Source organism: Macaca nemestrina, chromosome 9 (assembly GCF_043159975.1).
Source record: "Macaca nemestrina isolate mMacNem1 chromosome 9, mMacNem.hap1, whole genome shotgun sequence".
Taxonomy (NCBI): Eukaryota; Metazoa; Chordata; class Mammalia; order Primates; family Cercopithecidae; genus Macaca; species Macaca nemestrina.
Window position 1 is genome coordinate 73,747,173 of NC_092133.1, and position 27,787 is coordinate 73,774,959.

Genomic DNA, 27,787 nt, shown 5'->3' on the forward strand with positions numbered 1-27,787 from the left:
ATGGAGTTAGTTTGGATTTTAGTGGAGATAGGGGAAGATAGATGATAAGTAAAATAAATAAAGTATACATAGTATATTAGAGAATCATAAGGTTTATAAAGAAAAAATGAAAGATACAAATAGGGAATGGGGATAATTTAAAATAGGGGGAAATTTATAAACATAATGGAAAATATGCATGTAAGTAAAATTCCTTCCAAAAAATGGAATATTTGACACTAACTTGCAGTGTAAACATGGACACATCACGGGCTCTTTCCAGGCCACGGTTTCCTTCTCGGCAGTATAAGGTGGAACTATAAGGTCTCTCTATGGTACCTTCTGGCGCTGAAATTCTCTTTCTCTACCAAATAGATAGCAATTTGAATTAACACTAGAGCCTGTTGGGACCCAGTGATTATGGTCTAAGTTTCAATGACACTTTTTAAAAAATCCCTACATTCCTTGGGATTCCCAGCAACGTCTCCATAGGTGCTGCTGATCCAAATTAATTGTGTGAGCAACCACAAATTCCCTTGTTTATATTTTTGAATTATTGACTTAGAATCAATTTTAAATCCGAGCCCTTCTTCCCCACAGATACTCTGAAAACACCCTCCTGATAGGCACTAACCCCTAAGAGGGTCATAAAGTAGGGCTCTGAGAGCAAAGATGCTGGGCAACCCAGCTTTCAGTGCCACTTATCCTAGCCACATGAGTACTCATAGCAGGCTTGAGGTCAATTAAATCAGACCGGCCCTGAGAGGTGGCAACCAACAAACTGTTTCTTCTTCATGGACTTTTTGTTACCTCTTTATTTATTTTCCACTGAGCTACAACAAGGCTCAGGAGGAGGCCCTTCATCTAGGAAGAGTCATCTTGGGACCACCCAGGGAGGAAAAAGTATCCATCAGGCACCCATCAGCCACCTCTGATGAAAAGCTCCCTTTGGGGTAATTTCTCTGTATCGCAGAGTCAGCCTTCTGCCTGCTGGAGGAGCTGTGGTGAGCATGTGAAGGGAGGTTCTGAAGGCTTCAGCAGCAGCCACCAGTCCCCCTGCAGCCCCTAATGAGAGGTGATCCTTGTTCAGCTCCTACTACGTGCTAGACACATTCCAAGCACATGTATTAACTAACAAGTCTATGAAACAGGTGTTACCATTATTCCCATTTTACAGATGGAGCAAGTGAGACACAGTGAAGCAGCCTGTCCAAGATCAGTTTGTAATTGGAGGAGAATAGCCCCGACCCTGTGTTTAACCAGTGATGCTACAGAGCAGCTCCATCCAGAAGAAATATAAGACAAACCACATAAATCATTCTAAATTTTCTAGAAGGCACATTTCTTTGACACTTATTTTATTTACAACTCTATGCAAATTTAAAGACAAATAATATTCCAAGTGGGGCCAGGCATGGTGGTTCATACCTGTAATCCTAGCACTTGGGGAGGCCAAGGCAGGTGGGATCACCTGAGGTCAGGAGTTCGAGACCAGTTTGGCCAACATGGTAAAAACCCTGTCTCTACCAAAAATACAAAAATTAGCTGGGTGTGGTGGTGGGTGCCTGTAATCCCAGCTACTCAGGAGTCTGAGGCAGGAGAATCAGTTGAACCCAGAAGGTGGAGATTGCAGTGAGCTGAGATCGCACGATTGTACTCCAACCTGGGAGACAAGAGCAAAGCTCTGTCTCAAATATATATATACATATATAATATATATTATATATATTTTTCATATATATAAATGATTTATTTATATATATATATATATTCCAAGTGGAGGAAAGAAGTTTTCAGATTGCTCTCACCTGAAACTCCCATACATTAATTTTCTTGTACAATTTTCTTTAAGATTATAATGTTGATTGCCACCTAACAGTCATTTCCATTCCCCTCCCTTGTTCAGAAAACACTGATTTTGTTCAGGGGTGCAGGTACCTCACCAAAACTGACCCTGGCCCCACTCCTGGGCAGACCTCAGTTAGTCTGAGCAAGCCCCAGTGCTCTCATTCTTATGCCAACAATTGGCTTGGGGCCAATCTGTGACTGGTTCTTGACTTGTGAAATAAATATGCAGGTGTGCTGGGGGCTTCTAGAAATGTGGGCCAGACTCCTGAGGAAGAGGTCTGGAGAGCTGGTTCCTTATCCTCTGGACAAGGTTTTGTTTTTGTTTGTTTGTTTGTTTCTTTCTTTCTTTCCTTTTAGTGTGGTAAAATATACATAAAGTAAAATTTACCATTTAAATAATTTTTAAGTATACGGCTCAGTGGTACTAAGTACATTCACATAGTCGCATAGCCATCACTATTATCCATCTAGGAGGCATATTTTTTAAAAGTAAAAAGAAAAAGGTGAAATTAATTTTAAGAATGGAGTTTATTTAATCTATCCAAAATATTATCAAGAAGTAATCAATATAAAAATTACAAATAAGATATTTTCTAGTCTTTTCTTTGTACTAAATTTCTACTTACAGCATTTTTGTTTTGTAGAGACAGGGAATGCAGTGGCATGATCATAGCTCACTGCACAGTCCTTGAAATCCTGGACTCAAGCAATTCTCCTGCCTCAGCCTCCAAAGTAGTTGGGACTACAGGTGTGCACTACCACACCCAGCTTTACAGCACATCTCAATTCATATTTCAGATGCTCACTGACCACCGGTGTTGGACGGCCCAGGTTTAGAGTTTCTCAGGCTTGTGCGTGCTCAGCCAGCTCACGGGTATCCCCAGGGGACAGCAGCACGCTGCATGTTTATGAAAGATTCCTGCGTCACCATCAGCTCTCTGGGGCAGTTTGCGATTCACTGCAGGACCCTAGATGGTGTCTGACTCTAATGGTTCCAGATCAGCCTCTCTAACCCCACCAGAGATCACTGTCATCATGCTGACGGACAACACAAGATCTGGAGCCTAAATGAGAGCTTTTCCTGGTGGAGCAAATATCGTGCCTCCATCATCCAGCTGTGATTTCATCTCCCAAATGAGAATATGACCTCAACGGCAGAGGTAGGGACAATACCTACGTAGCCACACAGGCACTCCCAGGTTGGACCAATAATAAATAAACACATTCCTACTTGGAAAGAGGGCAGCATGTGTGCAGGGTTGAGGCAAGCCGTAGTTGCCATGGAAACCAGCCAGCCTCACTCCAGACTTTTTCCCTGGTGCCCGGATCATTTGGTGGCTGACGAAGCCCAGTGGAGAGGCATTGTTCCTGTACCTATGGAAACCTTCCAAATAGGCCCATTATGATGAAAGCATATCAAAGAGGGAATGATGACGTACTTTTACCATCCATCGTCACATCCACTGCTTGTCCTGGGTAATACCCAAAAGAGAAGAAAATAAAGACACTCTTGCCACAGAGGTAAATAAATGGAGAGTACTGAGGTATGACAGTAGGGGTAGTAAGGTGGTCCCCAAAAGGCAGGCAGTGAAACTGCCCCATCTCACCACCATAGTAAGTGCTCGACTGGACAAATGATTATGGCTTCAGGGTTTTGCTACTTGCCCAAGCTTCCTTATAACTCATCTTCTATGGCAAGCCTCTGGTTTGCTCTCTTTCTGGAGTCATGCATGTTTGAGATCTTCCCATTCATTCATTCTTTCCTATGCTCATTCATTCCTTCACTCACTCTTGAATGAGAACCACCATGGTAATATGGAAAGAGCCTGGGTCATCGAGTCATGAGATCCCAGATTTAAATCCCAGTTCAGATGCTTATTGGATGTGTGATCTCATCTAAGCTATTAACAATTCTCTGAGGCTTTGTTTTCTCATCTGTAACACGGGTACAAGAGAAGAATAATGTTTGCCACTTGTCTTCTACACAGTCATATTCAAAATGTTTAGACATGACTTATATCTCATTCCATTTTGATCAACAATTGCCAAACAGAGAGCCTGGTAACTCCAGATACTCAATAAGATTAGTTGAATAAAGATATGACAACGTGCTTTCACATATATCTCCTCTCTCTCTCTTCAAATTTCATTTTCACAGCAATCTGGTTCAAGGTTATTTCAGCCCAGCACAGGACAAAGGGGGATTATACAATTAAACCACATGTTTCTCTCAATGAACTTATAGTTTACCGTGTTTGATGAACAATGTATACAATACTTAGTCTGTCCCTGCTACTGTTCTAAGTACTTTATAAATATTAGGTCATGTAAACTGCATAATAACCCTATGAGATAAGTACTATGATTGTCTTCTGTCACTGGCTCAGGGTCACACTGGTACATGGCAGAACAAAGGTCAAATTCAGCCAATCTGGCTCTACAGCCTGTGCTCTCAACCTCTCAGCCACATTGCCTTTAGAGTGGATAAGTCACACACACAAGTGTATGTGAATATTGTGCAAGACTGATGGATTCAGAGGAGGGAACACCATGCACTGCATCTTAAAGATGAGGTAGGATTTGAACACATGGAGTGCATGGAGGAGAGCAGAAGAAGGACAGGTTAGAAAGAGGATAGGGGCCCTGACCATTTGCATGAAGCATTTGGGCTTTAGACCTTGGAAAGCCACTGAAGGTCTGTGAGCCATGGGGAAACCTAAGTAAAGCTGGCTTTGGGGAAAATTCATCTGGCAATAGCATGAAATATGGACTGAAGCGGGGAGATGGGACAAATGAGGAGAGTGATGTGTAGCTGCTATAATGAGTGAAGGAAGGGGTCACAGGGCTTAAGCCAGGACAATGGAAAAAGAAGCATCAAGGGCAAATCCACAGGACGTGCCTCCTACTGAGATGTAATATGTCTTCCTGAGTTTCCCACCAAACCATTCACATCAGAAACAAGTTCCAGGGAGCACTCACTGGGCACTTTCCTGACCATCCAGAGTGGCACATGGGTGCTCTATAGCACTGGTTTCCTCAAAGGAAACATGATGCCATCTTGAGCAGCTGGAAACACCGGCTGAGCCTTTCCCAGTTGCATGCAGCTGTTTACTGAAGTCAAGGGGGTGAAATCCAATCCTGACAAAGAATCCTAGCCACCTCAAATGTGAAAGATAGCCAAGTACAACAAACCGTAGTCCCATTTGTTATAATGCCATATAAATCACAGCCTAGGCCTTACAGTTAATGGAGCTTTCTATTCCAATTCCCGTTATGCTGGAAGGGGAGGAGCAAGAATTGAGGAACGAATGAGGAGTCTGAAAGTGAGTTATAGCCCAAGAATATGACTTGTCAGCCATCTTCCAGGCTCTACCAATTGCCTGAAATTCTCTATCCAGTTGTAGGTTTGCATAAATTCCTGAAGAAGGCTCTGTCTGATACCACAGTGAAACAGATGCCACAACAGGTAGACTCACAAAACTGGTAAAGAGAACTTTGCTTTGACAAAAGCTGGAGTTTTCCTTGTTATTTATCTTTCTTATTTGAAGCCTCGAAATCCCATTTTCATCTTGATGGAGATGATAAACTCTTACAAAATTTTTATGGCTCCCAGGACGAAACTGAGGACTCTGCCTCTGCTCCCCACTGCAATTCTGGCAGACTTTTAAATTCAAGTCAGGGCAGAAACTGCTTTTGGTCAGAGGCAAAATGTATTTATCTCTGGAAGCACAGCCATTAAGATGTGAGCATGAATAGCTAAGAGAAAGAACATTAAGGGAGAAACAGGAAGAAATAGGAGGTGAGGCTATGATGGAAGGAAATGATGACGCATCAACCCCCACCAAAAGCTTTTTACAGTGCCGGGGGAGTGGGGCACAGGGAAAGGCATCTGCAAAGATTGGGAGAAAGAACCCAGGAGTGGGCTGAGGGGAAGGCTTTGCAGTGGGAGGGCTGTGATCAGTGTGTGCTTCATGCAGAGAGAATTTTGAGAGTGGACATAACAAACAGGAAAATTGTGCTTGCATTTCTGTTTGTCTGTAGAATCACTGTGGCTCTGAAATCCACCCCCTCTGCTCTCCAAACACTAAAGAAAGTCTCCAGATGGAAAAATCTGAAGTCAGGCTGCCACATGAAAAAAGAAAAGAAAAAGAAGGCTGCTACAGGAAGCTGACAAATTTGCTGTTTCTCTGAGGTCTAACCTATGAAGCTGGGATATCAAATACTAGACAGAGTCAGGAGACATGCCTGAAACTGACCAAATGACCTTGGACAAGCCCCACTTTAATCACACATAATGTAAACTTTAGGGAATGTGACTTAGAACAGGTAGCTAAGGCACAAATAACACTAGTACTACCACCCTCCAAGCTGCCATTCATGGCAGGCATCATTAATAAATGATGGAATTCTTTATTTTATTTTATTTTTAGATGAAATCTTGCTCTGTCACCCAGGTTGGAGTCCAGTAGCACAATCTCGGCTCACTGCAACCTCTGACTCCCAGGTTCAAGCGATTCTCCTGCCTCAGCCTCCCAAGTAGCTGGGACTACAGGTGCCTGCCAGCATGCCCAGCTAATTTTTGTATTTTTAGTAGAGACAGGGTTTTAGCATGTTGGCCAGGCTGGTCTTAAACTCCTGACCTCAAGTGATCCACCTGCCTTGGCCTCCCAAAGTGCCGGAATTACAGACGTGAGCCACCGCACCCAGCCCTCGGAATTCTTCAGAGCACAGCCATGATGACTCTTTGCTGCTGAACCTTGAATCTTTGGCAAAATATTCTCTGTAGCTGCTACAGATCAATCAGAATGAACCCAGAAGATGAAAGCTGATGAAAGATGATGAAAGTTCACCATTGCTAGACTCCATCTCTTCTAATCCTTAAACACTAGAGCCAGATAAGGTTGCATGTCATGTGTAATCTCATTGTAGACATCCTTAACTAAGTCCTACCTAGGTTTTCTTTTCTCTTTGGCCTTCTTTCCAAGTCTTAGCAGCCAAGGCTGTGAAATAAAAACTGGTATGAAGGCTCTTCACTCAACTCCACTTCTGAAGCTCTGAAAGTGACCTTGTGCACTTTTCTTGAGCCTCTTTACCTTAAGTTCCCCCATTCTGCCACAAAGCTCCTGGTGGGGCTGGTGTCTCCTCCACTCTCCTATGGATTTCATCAAGGTAAAGAATTCTATTCCTTTTCAAATGCTTTGAGATCATGAGATAGAAGACAGCCTGGGGAAGTTCAAAGACGTTTAATCATTAGCCTCAGTTCTTTTGAAAATTATTAAAGAGCCCAGAATTAGAAATTCAGATTTCCTCCAGATCCCTGAGAACAAACAGCTCTCTTGTAAATGGCTTAATGTGTCTGTTTAATGTACACAAAATTATCTTTCAGGAAAGTGGATTTCTTTTATATCATTTTGCATCTCTAAAATATACCACCTATGGCAAAAGGATTGGGATTCAGAGTCTGACAAAATCCACAGCAGAAATAATTAGCACCAGAGGCTGTTTCTGAGAGTTAAATGAACGAGAAACTGGTTACTTATTTCTGTTCTCTCTATCTGTATCTCTCCATCTCAGCCCCGGGAAGAGGAATTGTATCTCTTGGTGCTGGAAGGGTGGCTTGCCAAATTGCCTTTACAAGGTTTGTTCTGTAAGACAACACTGAGCCCCCAACACACAACTCCCTCTGGGCCGAAGTGCTATGGAAACGACTGCGGTGCTCCAGCTCTGGAGAAAACAACCAGGTAAACCCACTGGTTTGCAGACTAGGCACAAGGGCAGAGAAATAGTGATGTTTTCTCATTTAGCACCCAGGGAGGGAATGTCTTTGCTTAAATCATGTTAATAAAATTGGAAACACTTGAAATAGCCCATAGAGGGTCTGTTGTCCCTGGTTTTTAAAGTTCATCTAAAAGCTGACTTATAAGGAATTCTCATTTGGGGAATTTCTGCAATGTCAACTCCACTGATCACCCACAGTGTCTAACACCCTTGCTATAAATTTGGGGGCTAGCCTGGCAGCTCCTGCCACCACCCTGAGTCTGCTACCTTGCTCCAGAAATAAAAAATGACTTTAGCCACAGTAATGTTTCCTCGATCCCCAGCCCTTCCTGGGTGCCTCTGGCAGTCATTATTTTAAATAAACATGCCTTTTATTGTTTTCAGGTGCACAGAGATGGAGGCGCTACTACCTCTGGAGGAGGGATGGACTTTCAGGGACCCCATGATTTGCAGCAGTTCAGTCAAAAGCAATACAAAGAGCAAAGGACAGGGGCTGTTATCTCACCCAAGAGCTCCTCAAGCAGAGGATATGCCATTGGAAAGGAGGCTCTTCCAGTCAAATTTGGGGCTAGTGGGGTTATCATGTTTGATACCAACTAGGAACAAGATCCCCTTAGAGGCTTCCAACTGAGGAGGATTCCAAAAGAGAGCTCCACAGCTGAAATGATTCAAAAGAAGCCAACTCCTTCTCACTGAGCTAGCCCTTTGGAATATGGACCCCTACTCCCATGGCATCCTTCCCCCCATCCAGCGCCTCAGGCCCATCTACATGCTTCTATCTACAGGCTTTGCTTCTTCTCTAGCAAGGAGTGAAGAAAGAAAAGAATCACTGGAGGTGTGTCAGAAGCAGTCACCATATCTTACGGGGCCTTGTAAGCCAGGGACAGAGTTTGAGATTTTACTTCAAACGGAGGCAAAACCAGGGGAGAGCCACGCAGAGACACCCCTTGATGAACTCTGCTTCACTCCAATCACTCTGGTAGCTAAGAAAAGTACATTCTCTCTCCTTTTGCAGTTCTCCTGGTGCCTAGCACAGGGCCAAGTGCATGGTAGATGTGAGGCTAGCCCTTGTGGCCTTTGCTGATGAAGGACAGTGAAGGGGATAAGAAAACATGAAGACATTTTGGGCTACAAGGGAGCAAACTACTGAAAAACTACTGTGACCCCCTCTCTTTATCCATGGAGATGCTGAGGCCTAGGAGAGGGAATTGACTTGTCCAAAGTCAACCAGAGCCAGGGTTAGTATCCAGGTTTCTGCAGATTGCAGCTCCTCAGATAAAAGTAAGTGACTTGCCTCTCTTCTCTCATATCCAGAATTGATCTCAAACACTGTCATGAATCCCCAAGGGCCAGAGAGACACACAGCATAGACCAAGGTGAGTAAACTCTTTTCTCTCTTTGTGATTATCTGAGCTTTTTCCTGGAGAGATCTGAGGTGGCCAAGAAATCAAGTTGCCCACCTCATGGTTCAGAGGCAAACAATAACCTCATGGCAGCTTCCCCGGGAGCCCACGCAGGTGCCTCTGGGATTAAGCAGCTCCTGAAAACAACTCCTTCCCTGTGCCGGAAGTTATTTTCCACCCCTGAGGCGTAACACCAGGCAGAGTGCTCTATGAGTGCCTGCTGATATAATTAGCTCTGGACAGACTCTCCAACCAAGGCAGACACAACCAGGCTCTTGCTCTAGAAACAAAAAGAATGTTCTGAACCTCTCCCAGTACACTTCCAAACCCCACGCCTTCCTGGGCAAGTTGGGGCTCAGACACTAACAAACCCAACAGAGTTCTGCAACAGCCAGGGAGCTGGCAGCCTCTGTCCCCTGAAATGCGACCTTTTTTGTGATTCAGCCTCTGTTTCAAGCTATTTTTAGTGTAAGCAAAGGCTGCATCTGAGGAAAGGTGGTGTGGGAAAGGGGTCTTTACTTTCACTCTCCTTTTCAATGAACTGTCCCGTTTCCCTTAGGTCAGCCATTTTACCAAAAGCCACAAAAGGTACGGGGAGAGAGGATTAAAAAGAAAAATGGGAAAAACGTCAAAATTCAGCCTGTTTGCTAAAAGTCTGGGAACAGTTCTAGGAAGGTGATGGTTTCTCGATCCTTCTCATTAACCTACTGAATCCTGGGGTGCTCCTGCCAGGGTAACCAATATGCCCAGTCCATCTACCTTCCGAATAAACCAACCTCCAGGAAACAAGGAAGGCCAAGAAGTTTGCTCTCCCAGGCACTGTGGCGCAAACAGGTTTAATGGTCCCCCTTGATGCCCCAGGGAAGAATGTGTGCCCTTGAAGGCTTGTGAATAGAGAAGCAAGCTTGTACCCACAGAGGCCCCTGGCTTCCCACCTTCACTCTGTCTCCATCATGTCAGCACAAGGCCAATTTCATGAACTAAAATTAACTGGATGAGCAAAAAGATAGCTTTGGTGTTTAAGAGGCTTGGGTACATTTAATTGAGTTTCCATGTGCCCTAATTCCTTAAGAAAGGCAGAAAAGCCACTGTTGTGTCCTAGATCCCTCACTACTCAAACAGGAGGGAATAGTTTTTACAATAAAAATTTTAGGGCAAATGATGGCTTTCTGTTGTTGTCATTTCCCCGAAGTAGTTTTTTTTTTTCCCCCCCTCTGGAAAAAGTCTCACTCTGGACCCAGAGTCTAAAAATGAGGCTTCTAGTGCACCAAATTGGACTGTTTGGGGCCCGTAGGCACGAGTCAGTCTGCCTCCTCCTAAACATAGCCTCGTAAACTAAACTTGGAAGCATCAGCTTGCGTGTGGTCCCGAGTGTGACTTTCCAAGCATGCGCTCCCCTGCAACAACAAAGGCTGATGACTTTGTCATCATCATCTCTATTTTTGAGTCTCCCTGCTAAACAAACTTTCTCGCAGCTGAAATGGAGGATCTAAGGATATTTTTCTGACAAAAACGAACTGCTAAGCCATCAGCACCCTCTGAAGGCTTTGGGGGAAAAGCTGGGTAAGAAAAGTCTCCCAGCCCAACTCAGTAGCCTCCAGGGGGCGCCAGCTTTTATGGATTGGGAGGGAGGAAGGAATGGAATGAGGCAAGGAAGGAAGGAAGGAAGGAAGTGAGGAAGGCAGGGAGGGAAGGATGGAGGGAGGAGAGGGGAGTGGGGTAGGTGGGAGAGGGGCAGTGGGGAGGAAAGAAGGAAGGAAGGGGGAGAGGGGGGAGGAGGGGAGGGAGGGAAACCACTACTCATATATTCACCCAGGCCCCTGGGATTCAGCTACAGAACTGCACAGGATGTGCAATCAGGACTAGAATGTTTGAGCTCCCAGGCCTGTCCTAGGGACTGACAGATGGGTCACAGGCACTGACTTATCACTAAACCCTAGTTCAGAAACCTTCCCACCCCAAATCATTCTAGAAAATGCAAGCGTAACATTTTCACCTTCGACACTTTGGATGACTGCACTTTGCAGCTTTTGCTGAATGAACCAACATGTGTCCAGCACATTGAACAGTATCTGACCCCGAGCAGGTGCTCCAGAATGTTTGAAGGAATGGATGAAGACATGGAGGAACAGCTCAGAGGAGCTGCCTCACATGTGCAGTAGAATCTGGGTCTTTATCTTCTGGTGACCTCACACACTTTCCCATCTCCTTTCAATGAATGTGTGGTCACTACATGCCAAAATGTACATCAAACACACCTCCCCGAATACTGGTGCGGATGTGCCCTCCAAAACCAGCCTGTCCCTGCCCTGTCAGCCTCGCCCCACCCCAGAGAGAAGTGGACACAGAGTCCACAGTAAGTGCACTTGACCCTTTTTCCATCAGACTCATCTCTCGTCCTGCCAAGGGACTTCCTGTTACACACGCGGCACAACGTACAGCTCCAGGGAGAGCCCAGCCTGTTCTCCAGTCTCCAGTCAGCTCAGGGAGGCTATATGAAGTGAGACTTTCCTGGCCAACTTGACAATGGTGAGTCAGGCTGGCATAAGCTAGCTGCGAAGAGGACGCAGCCTGGACAAGCCTGAATTAATTGTGTGCATGGAGCAAACATCATCATCTGGATGGACCCAAACCAGGGCTTGCCTGGAGCATTCAGACCCTTTCAGATGGCCCTGCCCAGAGCTGCTCAGCACTCTTGGAAGGTGTCTGGGTTTGGGGAGGCTTGAGGGCTGCTCTACCCATGCTCCAGAAAAGGATTTGTTCTCCACCCCCTGACCCGTCTGCCTCCATACGAGCCCATTTCCTCCATGACATGGTGACCGGGCTCATACACACAATAACAAAAATAATAATAACCATGCTTATCAAGCACTAACCATGTCAGAGGCACTGTTCTAAACATTGTACATGCATTAACTCATTAAGAGGCAGGGACTACTATTGTCCCCGTTTTGCAGATGAGGAAACTGAGGTATGAGACGGTGAAGCAACTCGCCCAGAGTAAAAGCCAAGCCCCTGAGATAGACGGAGCTGGGAGTCAGGAGTCTGCAGAGGCTGGGCTCCCAACTGCCCAGCTGCACCACACACAGAAGCTCCTTCCCAAGATGGGTGTCCCAGGGAGAGAGGCAATGCAAGAGCTGGAGTGAGTTTTGAGGCTGCTGTGGGCTCCACCTATCCTCCTTGTTGGTTCCAATCAAGTGAGAATGAGACACAAGCAGCCAGACGGAGATCAAAAAGGAGTAGGAGCTCTAGTTCAGATCACGATGCACTGACAAAGGGGCAGGGCTCCTCACTCCCAGGCCCCAAAAGAGAGACCGAAGCAGAGAGGACAGAGACAAGGCAGGACCGGCAGAGGGAGGCCATCCTGGCTGCTGACTGCACAGAGGCTGCAAGTGCTCTGCTTGCTTACCAGGCCCCCACTGACCTGTGCTACGCTCAGTTCTGTATACTAGGGAACACCAATCAATGTCGGTGGATCACACAGGTGGATGAATGGACATAGACGGATGGACAGACAGACAATGGGATGGAAGGCCAAAGCAGGCACCCACATGCACCTAGAAACAAGAGGAGAAGGAAAAAAGGCATGCCAGCACTTGCCATCAGAGCCCAGAGGGCCTGGGAGCCAGAGATGAGTGGCCAGGATCAAGTGGGCTGTCCCTGGACCAGGAGGCTCTTCCTCACTCCGGAGCCAGCTGAGGGTTGATTTCTGAAACTCTCCTTCATTTTCACAGCAGCCCTGGGGAGGGCAGAGGAGCCAACACACCAGCTAGTAAAATTAACAGCTGCTCTTTACAGGGCGTGCCGGAGAGCCCAGCACATGGCGCGAGGCCTGCAGACCAGCAGCTGCTGCGAGCTGAGGTGCCTGGCCTGCAGACCCTGATCAGGGGTCCTCTTGGGGGTAAGGCTTAGACTCGGAGCTGCCGGCAGGGCCTGGGGTGTGGGGGCTGCTGAAGCAGTGGGCAGGTGGATGGAGAGACTCAAGGAATGATGCTGCTACAAAATTCTCTGACACATTCTCCTGCCTTGCAAACTGGAAATCCCTATGTTCACCCCAGCTAGGAATCTGCTATGGAACTTGGGGATCTACCTGGCTCTGGCCTCTCCATCTCTAATGCAGTACTTAGTTGAGCTTGGGGAAGTTAATGTAGACATGTCCCCATGAGAAGGGGACAGATGTTACATCTTATCTATTACCTATGTCATAGGTAACTTATGGAGCATGTCCTGTAGGCCACTTAAAGAGGAATATTGACAGGCATACAGGGAGTGGCAATTGTTTCTTTACAGGGACAGATGGTAATTATTTTAGGCTGGTGGGTGTTCTGGACTCCGGATACTACTCAACTCTGCCTTTGTAGCTTGTTACGGAAGCAGCCACAGACGATACGTAAATGAGTGAGCATGGCTGTATTCCAATGAAACTTTGTTTATGGACACTGAAATTTGAATTTCATATAGTTTCACATGTCACAAAATATACTTATTTTGATTTTTAAAAAATAACCATTAAGGCCAGGTACGGTGGCTCACATCTGTAAATCCCAGCACTTTGGGAGGTCAAGGTGAGAGGATCGCCTGGGCCCAGGGGTTCAAGACCAGCCTAGGCAACACAACAGAACCCCATCAGTACAAACAATTTTCAAAAAACATAGCAGGTCATGGTGGCATGCATCTGTAATCCCAGCTACTCAGGGAGGCTGAGGCAGAAGGATCACTTGAGCCCAAGAGTTTGAGGCTGCAGGGAGCTATGACTGCACCAATACACTCCAGCCTGAGCAATCAAGTGAAACCTTGTCTCTAAAAAAAAAATTAAAAAATGTAAAAACCATTCTTAGCTTATGAACCACACAAAAGAGGCAGTGAGCCAGACTGTCCCACAGGCTATAACTAACTGATCCCTGGGCTAATTAAATGTTTCCCAAAGTGAGTGCTATGTGATGCCCACAGGTATTACATGGGGAAAGGATTCCGCAGCGAAATGAAAATGGGAAATGCTGGGCAAAACAGAGCCTTTCCGCTTTCTGACTACAGGACTTCTGTAAGTATTTATATGCTGATATGCACTGGCAATCTCAAGGAGGGGGATGAGAAATGAAGTCTGTCCAAGTTCCCAGGGAACCATTTTTATCCGGGAACAATTCGTCGGTCTAGTGTTCTGTGGAACCTAATTAAAGCAATGAGGATAAAGTCTAACCAACTGTCAGCAACAGCACCATGAAATGCAATCCTGCTGCTCTTTGAATATTTCTAGTAACAGGCAGCTCACTACCTGTCAGGGGAGACTGCTCAATTCAATTACTTCTCTGACTTATGTTTTCCCATCTGGATAAATGATGTTGAGTCACAAATAACAAATCTAGTGCAAATCTAGTGTATCTTTCATTGGATAAAGACAAAATTTCATATTTAATAATAAAAAGAGAAGGTATCTTCTTTGACTTTTTGACTGATACCCATAATGTGATTTCGGTATCTAAGCATGGGATGAAACACAGAACCATTATTAAGTCCTGGAAGGAAATTATCATATGATTCCTTTAAACAGAAGCCTCCCTTAGGAGTGTTAAAACAATGCAAATAAAACTCCAACTGATTCCCAATAGCAGAGAGAAGGACATATCTATCCACTATGGGGCATTCTTACTAAAAGTACAGCCCTGTGAAACCTCTAGTCTTTTTGTTACACAAGGAATTGGCCAATGATGTAAGAATTTTACATAGACTTGCCAAAAATATAATAAAAGCTGGGGCATAGATGAGAGGGGAGAGAGGGAGGGAGGGAGAGAGAGAGAGAGAGAGAGTGTGAATTTGCCACCAGGCACCACTGAGAAAGAAAAGTAGAGGATACTGATGGGAAATGTCACAAGCTCCATAGGGCACCTAATAGTAGTGAATGCAATGAATGTGATATATTTGATTATGTGTGTGCCCATGTGTACTCCCACTGGGTTCAACCAGTCTAATTTCATGTGCAAACAGCACCCCAGTGAACGTACATCTATTTAACTCTATTAAACCAATAGGATTATTCCTATTTGAAAGGCATATTTGACACATATTTTCTTTCAGGCCTTTGGAGACAAAGATGAAATGGTTCAGGCTATGTATATAACGTTAATGTAAAATGCCACACATGCAACATATTTAGGGGGATAAATATTTTTCTTTCTTCTTACATCGATAAATCATCCTGTATACATTCAAGCAAGTAGCATATACTTTCAGTTCATAGAATTAGCTGTGTAAGCTTCCTGGAGCAATACACAAATGTAACAGCATAGGACTATGGGGAAAGTAACTACAAAGAGTGATTCTAAGGGCTCTCTCTAGCTTTGCTCAGGAGCTGGTAGCTATTTTGGCAAGACCAGTCTTTGAAGAGACATACAAAACATTGAATCTGTCAGGGGGTTGAGGTAAAGTTCAGGCAGTGTAGATGTCGCTCCCACGTTGAGATGAGGCTGTCCTTGGCCACAGGACATAGTTTCCCTAGGGAGACAGTTGCTGTGAGATCAACATGGAAATGAATATGAACATGCAGAAACCAAGTGATGATGTGGATAGTGAGAGTATGTACATGTGCCTGTATTTACATTTATGTGTTTATCACTGAGTCTGTAACGCTCCCCCTTACAAAGAGTGTGACACTCTTGCTACTCGACCTTAGAGAATCTCTTCGCCTCCAGCCCCAGCCTTTCAATTTCTTTATGTTTAAAACAAGGGGATAAATTAGACTGAGTCAGCAAACTATGGTGTGTGAAACAAATCTGGCTCACCACCTGTTTCTTTTTTTAAAACGTTGTATTGACATATAATAGTGTACATATTTTAGGGGGGGCGCATGTAATATTTTGTATAACGATTAGATCAGGGTAACAGACAACCATCACCTCAAACATTTATCTTTGTGTTGGAAACATTCTAATTCTTTTCTTACTATTTTGAGATGTACAGTAAATTACTGTTAACTATAATCTCCCTATTGTACTATCACATGCTGGAACTTATTCCTTCTAGTCAACTGTTTTTTCTACCCTCTATTTCTATAAATACAGTTTATTTGTATATATGTAAGGGGTACAAGTGCAGTTTTGTTACATGGATATTTTGCACAGTGGTGAAGTCTGGGCTTTAGTGTAACCATCATCCAAACAGTGTGCATTGCATCCATTAAATAATTTCTCATCACTCACCACCACCTGCCACCCTTCCATCATTCTGAGTCTCCATTGACTACTATTCCACTCTCTGTCTATGTGTACACACTGTTTAGCTCCCACTTATTCATGAGAACATGTGGTATTTGACTTTGTTTCTGAGTTGTTCCACTTAAGATAATGGTCTCTAGTTCCATCCATGTTGCTGCAAAAGACATGATTTCAATCTTTTTTTATGGCCGAATAGTATTTTATTGTGTAAGTTTATGTATATATAAATGTTATATATATACACATATATAATGTGATATATACATGTGTGTGTGTATATATGTGTGTGTGTGTATATATATATACACACACACAAATGTTTTCTTTATTTAATCATCCATTGATAGACCCTTAGGTTGATTCCATAGCTTTGCTATTGCGAGTAGTGTTGTGATAAACACAGGAGTTCAGGTATCTTTTTTATATAATGATTTATTTTCCTGTAGGTAGGTACCAATTAGTGGAAATGCTGGATCAAATGGAAGTTCTGTTTTTAGTTCTTTGAGAAATTTCTGTACTCTTTTTCATACAGGTTGTATTAATTTACATTTCCACATAAGTGATCCCTTTTCTCCACATCCTCACCAACATCCGTTATTTTTTGTCTTTTCAATAATAGCCATTCTGGCCAGGGTGAGATGATATCTAATTGTGGTTTTAATTTGCATGTCTCTGATGATTAGAGATGTTGAGTATTTTTTTCATATGCTTGTTGGCCGTTCGTATGTCTTCTTTTGAAAAATGACTATTCATATCTTTTGCCCACTTTTAAATGTCATTTGGTGATTTTTGTTGTTGAGTTTTTTAAGTTCCTCGTGAATTCTGGACATCAGGCCCTTGTTGAATGCATTGTTTACAAATATTTTCTCCCATTCTATAAAGTTTTATTGGAACAAAGTCACACCAAGGCTGTTTGTGGCTGCTTTCAAACTACTGAGGCAGGGTTGAGTCATGGAGGCCACATGGTCTGCAAGCCTAGAATATTTACTATTTGGCCTTTTACAGAAAAACTTACCAACCCTGAACTTGACTATCCCTATTGATTTTGGCTTATGATTCTATACAGTACAACCAAACTATACTAAAGCCTACTCCATGTTTCTTGCCCTCTTTATTCAGAAACCACCTTATTCTTAGAAGGATTTAATTTACCTGACAAAAATGTATGTACCTGACATAACTGCATACATGTAAATTTCAAATAGGAGTAAGAAAAGTAGGGCAAAGGGAAAATGAGAGGAGAGATGACAAAGACAAGCCAGGGCAGGGGTGCAAAGACACAGAGCGCAAACCTGAGCCGCTCTGTATTTTCCATAAGCCACCGACTTGGCTCTGAGCAGCCACCACTGAGAGACATGATCCCTTTCTCGATTTAGCATGTTCATTGGATGTTCACCAGGAAAACCACAACCATCTCTGGAGCAAAACACTATTTATCCCATGAGTCTGTGCATAAAGCGGGTAACGTGAGATGCAGTGAACAAAGTCCTCAACGACACCCAAATGGTTGAGAGAAATCCTAACGACATTGACTGCTATATCCAAATTTCCCTCCACGTGAGCCAATTCCAAATCCCACAGTGGAATTTATCAGCACTTCTTCCAGTAAGTTTCAAATTTTTTTTTTTAAAAAAGCAAACATATATGACTTTTATAATCAGAAAATAAACATTTGTTTAATTAAGAAAAAAACTAAAGGAAGCAGTACCCTTGACAGCCTGGCATTGACTTTAATGTAGAAGCCCTCAGCCATGTGCTCCAAAAGAAGGCTCTGTCGAGTCCTGCTGTTTTTGGCCAGTTGAGCCTAGGTGCCAGGGTGAGAGAGGAGGCAAAGACAGGCTATTCTGAGATCTGGAGCCTTGGGGTCAAGGAATTTTTATCATGTGGATAATCAGGCTCCAGGCGTTGACTATAAAAAGCACTGGTGAATGGCAATTATCATTTGTCATTTCTCAAACTGAGCTCTGCATCCTTAAATCTAGTTTATTAATATACATAATTCACACCTGGATCTCTGTTGCTCACTGCTTTATGCCCAGTGCCTCGAACAGTGCCAGGTACAGATGAGCAGTAAACACTTAGCGAATAACGGATGTGCTCGTCTGGGAGATCCTACAGATATTCTGAGGTTGTATTGGCAAATTCTTCCCCAGCTGGACCTTATTCATGATGTCCCAGCTTCGAGATTCTCACCTGTGACAATTAGACAGGTGAGATAGTGGCCCAGATGAGGAGGCCAAGCTCCTGAGCGTGCATCAAGGAAAACAAATTAAAAATTGAAAAGGGAAACTGAATAGCCAGCTGTCTGGTCTTGCTTTGGTCCCATTGTTGCAGAGATAAACATTTGGACGGCTCAAGGCAAACACAGCTTTGGGTTCTGAACAGGCAGTACTGCTTTCTCTTGCCCGCCATTACTTAATTGTGAAATCTGTTCTTTGTTCAATGCAGGGACCTGCCTCCTCCTAAAGGGCAGTCCTATTCTCAGGATACCGCCTGGAGCTCTGAGATGCCTGCTCTCTGTGCAGCGGGTCCCACTTGCTCGGCATGGCCCCGGCAGCCTGGGCAGGATTTTCTCAAGGAGACCTTCAGAGAGCAGCTGGCACCTTGGGCAGGCTCAGGCAGAGAGGCCTGAGTGGACCATGCTTCTACATGCAAATGTTAAAACAAGCAGGCCAAGCATCCTCAGGACCAAATTGGCTAAAAGACGGTAATGTCAAAATGTCACAGCCAAAGTGACAGCTGGCAGTGGCTTAGAAAAGAAAAGGCATTATCTTCGACTGGGAAGGAATGACACAAAAGGAGCACCAGCCTGGGAGACAGGGAGCTGGCAGGTACTAGCCTGGCTCTGTCACTCAAAGCTGAATGTTTTTAGACAAATAATTGCCCTTGCTCTATCTTGATTTTCTCAACTGTAAAACAGAAATGAATTCACCAATGAGATTGGCCTGTTTTCTTGTAATGAACCCCTGCCATACAACAGCAATAAGGAGATATGGAAAAAATACGACATCGTCCTTCCCCTACAAACTGATCATAACATATAAGGCTAGGACAGTGCCTGGCTCACAAGAGGCGTTCAACAGTGTGATTGCCAGGAGAGTATCAAGGTGGCCACTGGGTGTGCTTGGCCCTCTGAGTTCCAATTCCACAATATCACCTGCATGGACTACCTGCATCTTCTGCTTGGTGTCAGTGCAGACCGTGCCTCACCAGGACCACAGCAGGAATCTGCTCCCTTGCCATCACTAAAACAGTAGCTCGCTGCCCTAACTTGTCCTATAGCCTCCAAGCTCCAGCCTCACCCATTCAGTCTCTATTTGTCTCCCAGCTCTCTCTGCACAACACCCCTGCCTCAAAAATTCTTTTTTTTTTTTTTTTTTTTTTTTTTTGAGATGAAGTCTTGCTCTGTCGCCTAGGCTGGAGTACAGTGGTGTGATCTTGGCTCACTGCAAGCTCCTCCTCCTGGGTCCGCACCATTCTCCTGCCTCAGTCTCCGGAGTAGCTGGGACTACAGGCACCCGCCACCATGCCCAGCTAATTTTTTATGTTTTTAGTAAAGATGGGGGTTCACCGTGTTAGCCAGGATGGTCTCGATCTCCCGACCTCGTGATCCACCCACCTCGGCCTCTCAAAGTGCTGGGATTACAGCCGTGAGCCACTGCGCCCAGCCCAAAAATTCTGTAGCATGGCCTTTAAAGCCCCACCAGGCTGTCTCCAGGACACTTCCCCAGACTTTGGGGTCTGCACCCCCTATTCCCCAGAGCACCAGGCTCCTTCTCTGCTTTTCCTGCTCCTCACTTTGAGGGCTTTCCTCTCCTTTGATTCTCAAGATCCTAACTCACACTTAAAAGCTCACTGCAAATGCATTCTGTCTTATTAGGCATTCTTCACAAATTCCAGCCCACCTAGGGGTCATTTTCTTGTGTTTAAGTTTGGATATGTTTTTATTTTTTATATCTTCCCACCATAAAGCAGTTCATCTTGAAATGGGAGTTTTAGTTCAAAGGCTTTCCTCCCTATGAAGGCTTTTCTGATCAGCCCTACTTTCCCCTACAGCCCCTCCCCACACCCCACATGTGCACACCGTGTTTGTACTCATAGCACTTATCCTCCATGCATCCCTTCGATAACGTCCATACAGGGTGCAATAGAGTCAGAATCCTTCCTTGTTTTCTCCAGAGCTGAAACAAATATGCTTGGCCCAGAATTAGTGTTCAGTAACTCTTGGCAATGATGATGAAGAAAATTAGACCTGTCTATAATGGCCACATGGAAGGAACAAGTGTCACATTTGTGCAACCAAACTGTCTACTGCTCCCCATTCACTATCACCACCATACATATAGAATACACTACCTCCATTTTGTCCCCATGAATACCCAGACTCAGAATTCAACCTCTCTAAGTTTCCAATGCAGAATCCACTCCTCTTTAAGCATGAAAGAGCAATGGAGACTTCATTGAAGAGGCAGGAGGAGAGATAGAGGTGCTGTTACACAGCGCAGCCAACAGCAAGGCACCTCCAAGTCCCCACTAGACACTGTCCCTCCTGGGTCACACCAGACGAATTGTCTCCTTCTCTGCCTTCCTCCAAGCAGCCACTGACCTCACCAGTTTCTCTCTCCTCCTCCAAAACTCCAACTTTAAATGTCGCCTCTTTCCATTTTGCCACCAATTGACATCAGCCATGGTTTCATATCCAGACTCTTCAGCACACAGCTCACAGCAGATCCCTCAGTGAACAGAACCTGTCCTTCTTGAAGGCTGTGTGGCCAGCACCTTTCCTTACTCAAGCACCACGTTCATTCTCTCACTCCTTCCCGCAAAAGTGTGTGTGATATTGATCCCACACATAACACTGAGTTCTCCCCAAGAAGCATTCTGAGAAGTGAAATTCTCACCACCTCCCTCCATCTACAATCACCTCCTCGCTGAGTTTTTGCCGTGAGACTCAGAGATAATGACTGTTTTCCAGTGCCCCTGCCTGGTCTTTGAGCCACCCAGGTCTCAGGATGTCCCTACTCCTTCCATCTATGAGCAAAATGACTCTTGACTGAGCCCTAGCTTCAAGCCAGGACAGATGCCCCAAACAAAGCAGCTTCCAGAATCACAATGAGAAATCACTCCAAATGCAACATTCTTCTCACGGAAACTCCTGACCCAGAGCAGACCCAAGAAAGAAAGCCACAGGGCAGGGCTTTCCCAGAGCATGGGCCTGGCTATGGTGACCAATTCATCCCTGTTTGCCCAGGACTTTCCCAGTTTTTGCACTGAAAGACTCATGTCTCATGTACCCCTCAGTCTCAGGCAAACTGGGATGGTTGGTCACTGTAAGCCTGTCCCAGTAATGATCCTTGACAAAAACCAAGGGCTCATGAGGTCAGCCAGTGAAACCAAGCTTCATGTAAGCAGATCAGAGAGACACTGGAAATGCACAGAGAAGGGGCAGAATCAGCCCTGGTTGCAGGTGGGCCTAGGAGACAACTTCATCAGAAAAGGGCACACAAGTGAGCTCCGGGTACAAGGGCCAGGCAGCCTCAGGTGGGCTGCTGATGCATCCACCATCAGGATGACCGATTTCCACCATGCACAGGGCCCAGCTCACACATTGCAGAAAATTAGGAAACTGCTCCAAGAGGGGGTCCCTACGGGCTACCACAGGACAAGAAGAACATCCCCTGAAGGCCACCAAACACACACACACACTCACTCAGCACTCCTTGGGATCCCCGCATTTGTAACCCTTCCATAAGTTTCTGGTATGTCTTCTTAACCCTCTTCTCCTCTCCAAGATGATGGAGGGTGTGTGTGTGTGTGTGTGTGTGTGTGTGCTTATTAGCAGAGGAAATGTGCTACATCCTCCCAACAACCCTTCTCCTCTGCAAATCTCACTCCCTGCAAATCCCCCCACAAACCACTGTACACGAGGAGGAACCCAGCCTCTCCTCTATGACCACGCGGGAGCACTTGCTGCTCACCCCCACCTCCCAATAGCCAGCCTCCTGCAGAAGACCCTGGGGAACATCATGTCTCATAAGCAAAGCCATCTTGGCCCAGAGAGAAAGGCCTTCTAGTGTGTGAAGTGGGTGGAAACTCACCAGGACTCTGCCAGTCAGTGTCTGGGCGGATATCATCACCCCCGCCCAGTCCTTCACGGAGGTCATCCAGCCGACCTCGGCGGCCACTGCCTCCTCTTTTTCATCCACTGGTTTCAGAGTGCCATCCACCTGGCTTGAGCCATTGTTAATCTTCTGGGCCTCCTGGCAACAAAGAGAGCAAGAGTTGAGACACAGGGAAGAACAGAATTTAAATAACATGCCCTGCCCATAAAGAGCCAGAGCCCCAAGGGGTCCCCAGCTGAGGTGGAAACTGGCTTAAAGGTACAGGAGTATAGCAAAAGGGATAAATTATGCCTTTGAATTTTTTTAAAGTCTTTATTTTAAAAAGAATATTTTCTTTATTTCCTCTTAAAATATCTTAGTGAAACAAAGAAGGATGGTATTATTTTATTTTATTTTGTTTTTTGAGATGAAGTCTCACTCTGTCACCCAAGCTGGAGTGCAGTGGCACGATCTCAGCTCTCTGCAACCTCCACCCACCACGTGCAAGCAATTCTCATGCCTCAGCCTCCTGAGTAGCTGGGATTACAGGCAAGCGCCACCACGCTCAGCTAATTGTTGTATTTTTAGTAGAGACGGGGTTTCACCATGTTGGCCAGGCTGTTCTTGAACTCCTGACCTCAAGTGATCTGCCCACCTCAGCTTCCCAAAGTTCTGGTCTCCTGCCATTTTAAAGGGAAAAAAAAAATACCAAAGCAAGAGGAAAGGCAACCTGTCTAAGATTTGGGCATGCTGAGGAGGGAGGAGAAAAGTGTGGGAGATGTCCTGTGGTCTTTGCCTACCTAACCTCTCTGCGCCTTTTCACAGCAGCACCCCCACTTTCCTTTAGGAAAATTATTATCTCTTCCTGTCAGTCTATGTGGTTCAAAGGGGACAGATGGCCTGCCATTGGCTCCAACAGTAGAGTCCTTTCTACCCCCTGACAACAGCAATTGGGCCATGAATAATCACATGATCCATGTCAAGCCAATAAGACTCAAGCATGGAGCATTTGCAGGAAAGAATAGGAAAAGTCATCCTTCTCTGAGAATGAAGCCACCACAGAGAAAAGCAAAAGTAATAGACTATTGATGTCATCATTTGAACACCCGGATCCAGCTGTGCCTGAAATCCACACCAGAGCCTTTCAGTGGCTTAAAATGTGCTTGAGGAAACAAGGCTGATCTCATCAGATAACTGAGCCCCACATAGTGACCTAAATTGTAAACCTTTGCACACAGTGAGTGTTCTGCCTAGAATACTCTTCTCCCACAGAGACTTATGGCCTGCTCCCTTAAGTCTTTGCTCAAATATCTCCTTTTCAAGGAAGTCTTCCCTGGCCACCTGTTTAAATTTGCAACACTTTCTTTCCAATAGCACTTTTCTGCTTTATTTTTCTCCATAGCACTTAAAACCTCTAATATACTTAATAATTCATTTACTTCTTTCACTTACTGTCTGCCTCCCCCACTGCTGCATCCTTGGTGCCCAATACAGTGTCTTGCACAGAGTTGGCTCAATAACCATGAATGAATGACTAGAAAGGGCTATGAGTATCAGCCCCTCATTGGCTACAGAGGCTAGGTTTAGTGTTGCCAGATAAAATACGGGATACCCAGTAAAATTTAAATTTCAGATAAACAACAAATAACTTTTTAGTGTAAGTATATTCCAAATACTAACTGAGACATACTTATACTAAAACCTTACTCATTATTTATCTAACAATGTACATTTAACTGGACCCCAACACAAACACCCACTGCAATTATTACTGCAGATGAAGATGTTTAAAAAGATGCCAGCAAATTATGTTCATCATTTAAAACTCTGGAATTAATTCCCAAGGCAAAGTCACACTGGGGATCATTGTGATTTGGAATAAGGGGAAGAACCAAAGACAGAGGTGAAAGGTGAAAAGCTTTGTCTGCAGTGACAAAGGGGGCGAGCCAGAGGGAGGTCAGGCACATGGGAGGCAGGTGGGGAGGGCACACTGGTGAGCCATCCTCTTGGGGACTTGGCCATGGCAGGCAGGGAGCTGCTCCCAATTCCCCCTTTTCTCCCTCTGGCTGCCTGTGGCTCAGGGAAGCTGGGGAAGAGAGAAGCCAGACCTGCAGCCCTGGATGCTAATATTTTCTTTCCAAATGTGTTAAGCTCCACGGAGATAGAATGATCCAAGATAAGACCTGGGAGGGGGAGGCCACAGGGCAGATGTATTTGGGGGCTGCCCACTGACATGTGTGGGACCTGCTGCCCAAGCCTCCCAGGCCAGCCTCAGATAGGATCTGTTAGGTCTTGCCCTGGTCCTTGAGCCTCTGTCCTGTGAGACTCTGAACAGGAGGGTATTTAGGAGGAGGGGGAGGCCCTGATATAGGAGCAGCCATGGCAACTGAAGGTGTAGATTCAGGGAAAAAATCCAGCTCTCCCACCGCTGTGGAACCTCCTCCATAAGATGGGGACAGTACTGCCAGCCCCTCAGGCATTATCAGGATTAAACAGTGCCCAACAGCACAAAATACAGGTTCAAGCAATGATCCCAGCACCCCTTGCTTCATCTCATGCCACTGACACCATAAAGCAATGGTTCTCACAAATGAGCAGGCATCGTAAGCACACCAGAGGGCTTGTTGAAACACAGTGTGCCGGGCCCATCCCAGAATCTACATTTGAAACAAGATGTCAGGCACTGCTGATGCTGCTGGCCTTGGGAGCCCACTTTTGGGACCACAGCTCCTGACCACCCTGGTATGGCTCAGTGACTGCTGAAATGAGACACGGATCTTCACCCCCAGCTCTCTCCTGGCCTCCTCCTTCACCCAAGGACAGAACCACCTGCTTGTTTCAATACTGGACATTGGTGGAGGGGTGGGGAAAAGAGGAGGACAGGGAGATGGTCCTCACATCTGAGGCTCTAGTGTTTCCTTTTGAGTCATGCCTCCCAGGATGTTTCTGAACTGATCCCTGGCCACCACGTGGGGACCTGGAAGGCTAGTTCCCTGCTTCTCAGTCCTGGGGGCCCAAGTTCCAGAGCCCCTTGGTAGACCCTGGAGAGGAGAAATCAACGTGAAAAAGGCTGGGAGGCAGGGGGCCCTCCAGTCACAGTGGTTAACTGCATCAGTAATTCACAGCACAAGAGGTATGTGGCAGATAATGCTATTTCGCCAGCCCTCTTACCTATTGTTTTACAAGGCATTCATTATTTTAATTACTTTATGATAGGCAAGGAAAAACACAGACTAAAGGGAGATAATGCCCTTGTTATTATTTGCTTACACTAGATGTTGTGAGCTTAATTACCATGTGTGGGAAGCAGGACTGGGAGGAGTGATGGGGGAGCTATTTAAAGCCTGATGCCTGCTGGCCAGGCTAGCCACCAGCCTAGCCACAGATCTTGTGCCTGGAGGAAGAGGCCCCTCTCTCCACCACTGACTTCACTGTGGCCAAAGCACCCCTTATGGGGAGCAGGCATTATAACTCCATGTTCCAAAGAAAAAGGAGCAGAGAAGGTTCAGTAGCCTTGCTGGGAACATGCAGGGGCAGAGTCCACTATAAGAGTGTTGGTCACCATTGAACAAGCCAGAACTAGGTGCCAGCACCTAAGAATTAAGTGTTCTCTATGCATTATCTTGCTTAAACCTTATAATACATCCAACAGGCAAGTGAAATTATTTCCATTTTACAGACAGGGTGACTAAGAGCTGGTATTTCTCAGAAAAAGGCGCAGAGCCTGAGAGCTCAGGCTGGAAGCAGAGAGCCCACCTGGGCTTGTACCTGCTCCAGAACTTCCAAGCTGATGACTGTGGCCCATCAACCCTTGAGCCTCAGCCTCCTCCGTGTAAGATGGGGACAAACGTGCCACCTCATTAAGGTGGTGGGGAAGCTGAAGCTTGGCACAGTCCTGGGCACACAGCGGTTATGGCTGCCCTGATGAAGCACCCACTGATGGGGCTGGGGCCTCTAAGGGTAATCCGTTGAAGCTGCACTGCTTTCATCAACCAGTGGCCCTGGGAGGCACACTGGCCAGAGTGAACCTTTAATAAATAATCACAGAATTGAGGATAAGGGAGTGCAGGTTCTAACACTGTTATCCTCCAATGAGTAAGCAGCCCCTAGAAGGTAAGGTGCTGTGACTCCTGCAGAGCTTCTAGTAGGTGCTGTGTGACCATCACCCAGGACAGCTGGGGCAGGGGTTCCCACACAGGGTGGACCCTAGACCGAGTGACATCTCAGATCCCTTCTGACTTGAAGCCCCATTAGATCAACCTCCCATTTTTAAGATGAGGAGGCTGAGGACCAGGGAGAGGCTGCCTCCTGAGTCCCAGCATTCTGCTCTTGCTCCTGTCCCCACAGGACATTGCCTCACAGGGGAAAAAATGGTTTGTTCCAAATGGTAAAGGGGATATCCAGCCACACCCAAACCTTCCACCTCTCACTGCAGAGGACCCAGTCCTTATGCAGGAAGCAGTTCTGAGTAGGGGCAGCCTGATGTCAGTCAGGAAATCACTGTGTGTGTGCTCACACATGCACGTGTGTGTGCATGCGTGTGTGTGCATGTGTGTGTGCGCATGTGTGTGTGCTCACACCCGTGTGTGTACATGTGTGTGTATGCATATGTGTGAGTGTGTGCTTGTGCTCACACATGCATGCGTGTGTGCATATGTGTGTGTGTGTGTGCTCACACATGTGTGTGTGCATGTGTGTGTGAGCATGTGCGTGTGCTCACATATGCGTGTGTGCATGTGTGTGTGTGTTTAAGGGAGAGAAACCCCACTGGCTGCAGCCTCCAGCTACCCCAGCTTCAGGAGGACAGGCCACCAGATCTTCTGAAATGGAAGAAAAGATGCCTTGGGAAAAGAGAAGAACATTGAGGGAAGGACAGGGAGAAAAATGAGAGGTGGGGCCATCGGGTGGGAAGGCCATCTCGAAAAGAGGAGGTCCTGCAGGAGCCCTCCCCCTGCCCTTGGCCACTCCCTGAGAAAGGTGTTTGGCCTTGCACTGGAGGCCACTCTGTTGATCTGCCTCCAACCCTGCCCTGTCTCCCCACCAGAGCCTTGTGTAAAGCAGGCCACAGCTGCCTCTCAGTGGCAACGGTGACATCTAATCTCAATGCCCACATCAGAGGGTGGGGAGGGATTCAGAGCAAGAGTGCAGGCACAGGAGGCAGGGAATGCCAGAAAGCAGAGTGGCCGCAGTCCCCTCCCGACATCCACCCTACCAGGCAACCTCTCACAGGGCTGTGCCCAGCCTTACACCCTCACCCCTTTCTATGCCTTCTCCCCATTCCCTTTAGTGGTGTTCCCTATGATGACTTTCTGTTGACATGGCCACAGAGGGCCTCACCCTTCCTATGTCACCTGGGGCCAAGGGCCCGACTAGACCCCATCACCTAGTGCTCAAGATACAAACCTCATCTGTTGGGTCTGGGCATTTCCCGCTGAATCACAAGATCAAAGACCAAAGCTTGAGAAGGGAC

At 45.9% G+C, this 27,787-nt stretch overlaps 1 protein-coding gene and 2 long non-coding RNA genes across 24 annotated transcripts in view; 2 read left to right on the top strand and 1 right to left on the bottom strand.

The window, feature by feature from the left end:
- The window catches only part of LOC105465975 (potassium calcium-activated channel subfamily M alpha 1), a 763,404-nt gene that overhangs the window by 509,734 nt on the left and 225,883 nt on the right, over positions 1–27,787 (bottom strand). For all 20 annotated transcript variants that reach the window (XM_011714686.3, XM_011714685.3, XM_011714673.3 and 17 more), the window contains exon 2: positions 22,315–22,476. In XM_011714686.3, coding sequence (XP_011712988.2) covers positions 22,315–22,476 — 162 coding nt within the window. The remainder of the gene's footprint in view (positions 1–22,314; positions 22,477–27,787) is intronic.
- LOC139356019 (uncharacterized) lies at positions 3,267–8,108 on the top strand. Its single transcript, XR_011607379.1, has 3 exons — positions 3,267–3,348; positions 7,402–7,568; positions 7,990–8,108. It is a non-coding gene; the product is annotated as an uncharacterized lncRNA (long non-coding RNA).
- LOC105465973 (uncharacterized) lies at positions 8,121–19,242 on the top strand. 3 transcript variants are annotated; one of them, XR_011607381.1, is made up of 5 exons: positions 8,121–8,440; positions 8,920–8,981; positions 12,807–12,909; positions 13,959–14,049; positions 18,665–19,242. It is a non-coding gene; the product is annotated as an uncharacterized lncRNA (long non-coding RNA). The 3 variants fall into 3 exon arrangements; XR_011607380.1 differs by lacking the exon at positions 8,121–8,440 and adding an exon at positions 8,752–8,843; XR_011607382.1 differs by lacking the exons at positions 12,807–12,909; positions 13,959–14,049; positions 18,665–19,242 and adding an exon at positions 11,394–11,478.